This window comes from Lycium ferocissimum, unplaced genomic scaffold (genome assembly GCF_029784015.1).
Source record: "Lycium ferocissimum isolate CSIRO_LF1 unplaced genomic scaffold, AGI_CSIRO_Lferr_CH_V1 ctg21671, whole genome shotgun sequence".
In the NCBI taxonomy this organism is placed as follows: Eukaryota; Viridiplantae; Streptophyta; class Magnoliopsida; order Solanales; family Solanaceae; genus Lycium; species Lycium ferocissimum.
The window spans coordinates 4,595-10,301 of NW_026719846.1; the positions used below are offsets into that span (position 1 = coordinate 4,595).

The window sequence follows — 5,707 nt, forward strand, 5'->3', positions numbered from 1 at the left end:
GAGAAAACATAGAATAAGATCATAAATCTCATAAGGTGTCAATTCATATACTTTGGAATCTTTAAAAAAAAAATAGTCATCATCCATGAATAAAATTGAGAAATCAAGAAATAGTTCAACATTCTTATATCGTCATTGAAATCATAACTTGGAACCTTTAAACATGAAATCGTTCTCATCATAGTCACCGTAGAAAAATATTCTCATCTTTGGCATCAATGTCATCATGATAAAAACATGTCCATCCTTGTTGTCATAAGAGCTTACAAAATCATAAACCTCTGTTTTGGAAAAAAATGGACATTTTGGAAAAACATTTACGGGTTATCGGGACAAGAATCATGCCTTGGAATCATAGACTTCTAACTTTTGAAAACAAAGAAGTTATGGAAGCATTTATGAAATCGTAACATAGGAATCATGCCTTTGAAAGAAAGGGACGAGCCTTAACATACCTATTCAACCTCTTATTAGCTACGCTTATTTGTCCGAGCTCGTAAATCTACATTCGAGAGAATTCACACTAATGTTAGTCTCCTTATCACACACTTATCCTAAGCTTCAATTTAAACTATTTTATATTCTGTCGAAAATCGGGTAGCATCTCCCCTGTTTATGTACCTAGCCCGAATTCTTAGTTCAACAACCACAACAACAACAACAATACCAACATCAATAATTTCATTTCCTATATCAAAGTGTTCCATAAAACGACCCAGCCGTTGTTTTCCAACTCCATAACTAATTAACTCACTATACAATCATTAAACCACTCTATCTTCGTAAATCAACCGGTATTAACATAAATAGGAAGAGATCCATACCTTGTTCTTACTAAAACATCAATATCTTCGGTGTTCTCTAGAATCGAACCAAAATCCGCCGAAAAACGACACTACAATCACGGTTGCGCGCTATCCAAGTTTCTAAACTACACTCCGCCTCTTAAAATTCCCTCAATTTTATGCTATGCTCACCCTCAACTGTTTTCTAGAATTTTCTTGAGCAAATCTGATGAAAAAAGGGGGTTTTACCCTTTATATAAGGTTCAAATTCGGGGGGTCGCGGTCCTTTGTCGCGATTCTTTGTAGCACACGTTTACGCTGCTTTGTCGGCCCGAACTTGTAACGTCCATAATTCTCTATTCCGATGTCCTATCGACGAGCGGTTTATTTCGTTGGAAACTAGACTCGACGAACTTCATTTTAGACTTTTGAAACACCTAAAAACTCCTAATATACTAGGAGATATACCCCTCCAAAGTTGACTAAAAATGCGCCAAAATTACGCAACTTTTTTTTTCCAAATTTTTTCGACGAATTTATTTTCTTGATTTGTAGTCAGGAACCTTTGGGCACTTGCTTGACACTTGTTAAGAGTATTCATTAACCTTATAAGGGTTTCATGACCTCTCCGAGTTTACTTTAGTTTACTTACAACGCAAACGACGCGAAAATTTTTCAAGGTGTAACAATTTTGCAAACCTAACTTTGGGCAAAAGTTAGGCTTTAAGGCAGAGGTTTGTCTTAAGGCCTAATTCTGGGTAAAAGTTTGCCTTAAGGCATAAGTTGGGGTCCAACTTATGCTTTTCAAATCCCAACTTCTGCCTGCGAATCCAACTTATGCCTTGCGATTTTTTTTTTCTTTTTGACTAAACCTGGGTTCGAACCCATAACCAAGGGGTTTTGAGCAAAGGACAAAAATTAAAGACCACCAATTTGAAGGGCAAAAATTAAAGACTGCCCCAAAAGAAGGGTAATCCATGTAAAAAAAAAAAACTATAATAAATACTTCTTCCGGTCCATAATAAGTGCCTTTTTGGCCTTTTTATTTTGGTCCAAAATAAATATCATTTTACATAACAAAAAAAGATTGTCTTCTTTAAATTTACCCCTAGTTAAATAAGTGAGTTTTTATGTAATAAAAAAATTATAGCAAATAAGTGCTCTTATTTAATTAAGAGTAAATTAGTCAAAGTATCTATTTTTTAGGAGTTAATATTTTATTAAAGAACATGCTAGGGAAAAATGACACTTATACTAGACCGGAGGGAGTGTATTTCTTCTCTTCGTAGCTTTCCTCAAAATAAGATAACCTTGGACATATGTACATTTTCCTTTCTCTTTTCTAGGTTTGAAGCCAAAACCAAAGGAGTAACTAACGGAACCACCTTTGGAAATTTATTGCTTCCCACCGCCACATGAACGAATATATAAGAAGAAGAAAAGAAGAAGAAACCATGCATGCCTCACGCAAATGATTATGAAAAGAGGAAAAATACAAATCAATTATCCACTGAATCAACGGCGAAACTTATTGGGCCAAGTCGGCTACCCATATCTGACTGGATATGAATGGGACCCAAATCAGAAGTTCCACGTGTTCCCCATCAACTGACGGTGAGTCAGCCCATTCATTTCTGTCACAACTCACACCGTCTCCTCTCAATTATGTACCTGCCACCCTCCCCAAATTTCTTCTTTAGGACCTAGCTAAATTATTACTCAAACTACTTATCAAAATTGTCATTTAAAACGGAAAGTTATTTTCAGAACCTCCAATAAAAGATCCTCCTATTATTACTCACTTTCTTTTTATTTGGAAGCATTCAATTAATCATTTTTCGAAAGTATAGACTTTTGATGTAATTGACACTAATATCAACTACCATTCCGAATTAGTTATTTCTGCTACAAAATATAAACTTGAAAGATTATAACTACCTTAGCAAAGAATCAAAGTTTCAAAATCGTAGAATTAAGATCTTCATAAGATCAAAGACACAAGGTCTCAAAGATATCATGTGTAGTGATAAAATTTGATCCCAACTCTAAGATAGGACAAGTTATAGCTTAGCACACGCAAATTTGAGGTAATAACAGAAGTTTCCGGGAAATTGAACCAATAAGTTTGCGTGTTTACCATTCATTAAGTCGTTCCTATATTATACATGTTACTTCGTATAGTTTGCTTTGAGTTATTAATCCTACTATAACGGTCACTATTCCAAATTTCTTAATGAATGAATTCCAAGATTTTTGCAATAATCTCTTATGAGTCAAGAATTCGTCTAATTACCTGCATATCAGAGACAATTTCCAACCTTATCAGGTTTCTGTGGCTCATTCCATGAAATTGTGATTAAATCTTCTTTTCACCTCCATAGCATTAATATCGTAGACTAGAAAAGCAAAAAGCAAAATTCCAAAAAGAGAGGGGGAAAACCCAAACTCCATACCCAACCCGATCCAGCTCCCCCAAAAAAACCGGTCAAAACTCTGGTCATGGGTTTCTCAACCCTATCCAGTGAGAATCGAGCACGTGTAATGACTCCCCAGGAATCCAATGACAGAACTACTTTCTCACTTCCCCACCTATCCTAGCTATTCCTATATATAAAACGGTCTCATATCCTAGCTTTTTACCACTACTACTACTACTACTCTCGAGCGAGCAACGGAATAATATGGCGCCAAAACACAGCTCCCTGCTAGCTCTCATTTTCCTGCTGCTCCTCTCCATCAAGCACTGTTCCGGTGGCGGTGGGCATGACTACCATGACGCTCTCCGAAAAAGCATCCTCTTCTTCGAAGGCCAACGCTCAGGCAAACTTCCCCCCGACCAACGTATCAAGTGGCGTAAAGACTCCGCATTGCACGATGGTGCCGACGCCGGAGTAAGTAATCAATTGCTGTAAGTAATAACTAGCTTTGAACAAACAATGTCATGAATGATATTCACTTCGTGTACGTACAGGTGGACTTGACAGGAGGTTACTATGATGCCGGGGACAACGTGAAATTCGTGTTCCCGATGGCGTTCACGACCACATTGTTGTCGTGGAGCATAATAGACTTCAAAAAGAACATGGGAAGCGAGCTGGGCAACGCTGTGAAGGCAGTCAAGTGGGCCACCGATTTCCTGTTAAAAGCGACAGCAAAGGAAGGCGTCATATACGTGCAAGTGGGCGATGCATTTTCTGACCATAACTGTTGGGAGAGGCCAGAAGATATGGACACTTTGAGAAGTGCTTACAAGATTGACCAGAACCATCCAGGATCAGACGTCGCCGGTGAGATCGCCGCTGCATTGGCCGCCGCATCCATCGTCTTCCGCTCAATCGACTCTCCTTACTCTACTCTCCTACTTGATCGTGCTGTTAAAGTAAGTCACAGCGGGGCCCCCTCTTTACTCTTTTTAGCTTTTCCCTTTTCGCCTTTTTTATTTTTGGAATAACTACACTTTGCTTGTCTATATTCGAGGTTTTCTCTTTTCATTTTACTTTTGGAATACCATACTAGCTAGTACTAGTTAAAATGAAACACTGATACTTATATTTCTTTGCATATAAGGTTAATACTGTCATCGTGAAAGAGTAGTTCGTTCTAATTTATATGACATTTTTTTATTTTTTAGTCTGTCCCAAAAATAATACTAACACATCTCTAAATTTAAAAACATTTCATCTTTAAAAGTTTACCCTATTTCGGATAAATTTATAGCCACATACCTTGATCAAAGATAAATTTATAGCCACATAACATTTTAAGGTTTATTTCATACCAGAGGCTTAAGAATTATTATTCTTTGTGTTTAAACTATATGATCAGTCAAACACTATCACATAGAATTTGTCCTCGATACTAAAACTAGATGTCCAATGAAGATAGAATTTAACACTTAATTTCTAATTTACCTTTATTATTTATTATAATCACTTATTAATGCATTTCCCAAAAATATTGTATTTATTATATTTAAAGGGTGATAGAATAAAATTGTCATTCTATTTTTGGCTTCTTAATAGACACGCCAAGTCAATATTTAAGATTTGCACAATCCACATACGCAACTTGTCTTACGTGCTTTCATCTTATTTTACCTTTTTTTTTTAAAAAAAAAATGGTGATTCGTGAGATTATGTATTATTGCGTGTAATTAGCAAGTATACGGACATGAAGTTTAAGAGAGTATGCAAAAATATAATTTATGAACTCCAGGATAGGTCCATCAGGGTTGATTCATTCTCTAAAGTCTCAAAAGCGAAATGCTTTGGGCAGTGTTGTGTTAGTGTCCTTTTCTGGATAATGATCTGGCATTAAATAAGTTTGTTGACTCCTCCCAAGGATTTGATGCCTTTGCATATAAACTTGAAGCCATTTTCCTTTGTTTTTCTTTTATCCGTTTTGGCAAACTGAAAACAAAGTCACTATAATCATTTTTGCATGTGAATAGATGGTGTGAACAAAGACTTGCGGGAATTCATCAAGTATAAACAACATCTTGCTATTGGAAAATAATGAGATTGCACTACAACAAAATATGCTTTTAACGGAAATTAATTTGCGGCAATAACTTAATAACCGCTAATTATATTCTAGAATCAATTATTACCGGCAATATCAAACTTCAGCCCTAACAATAAATGCCACTAAAGGCTTTACCGATCTTGGATGCAATGACATTAACCAATTGCTGGTAAATATCTTTGTGGCAATAACTATTGCCGCTAAAAGGAAAATATATTGCTACTAAAAATCTCTTTTAGTGTAGTGTTGATGCACATGCATTTTGATCTATATATGTTAGCATTTGAATTTGATGAATATATTTATGTATATAGTCACAAAAATTAGTTTGTTGAACAAAGACACAGCTTGATCACCACATTGCAAATGTCACTATCAACCAGCAGAAAAAGGTAAAG

The 5,707-nt window shown here is 35.9% G+C and overlaps 1 protein-coding gene across 1 annotated transcript; it reads left to right on the forward strand.

Annotated features, from left to right (window-relative positions):
* Positions 1-3,009: 3,009 nt before the first annotated feature.
* On the forward strand, positions 3,010-5,707 carry LOC132043164 (endoglucanase 8-like). Its single transcript, XM_059433653.1, has 2 exons — positions 3,010-3,676; positions 3,757-5,707. The coding sequence occupies exons 1-2, from the start codon at positions 3,467-3,469 to the stop codon at positions 4,234-4,236; spliced, it is 690 nt and encodes a 229-aa protein (XP_059289636.1). The 5' UTR covers positions 3,010-3,466; the 3' UTR covers positions 4,237-5,707.

Coding starts and splice junctions, on each gene's coding strand:
- LOC132043164 (XM_059433653.1), top strand. CDS start 3,467: ATGGCGCCAAAACACAGCTCCCTGCTAGCTCTCATTTTCCTGCTGCTC. Junction 3,677..3,756: donor ACGATGGTGCCGACGCCGGA/GTAAGTAATCAA, acceptor GTGTACGTACAG/GTGGACTTGACAGGAGGTTA.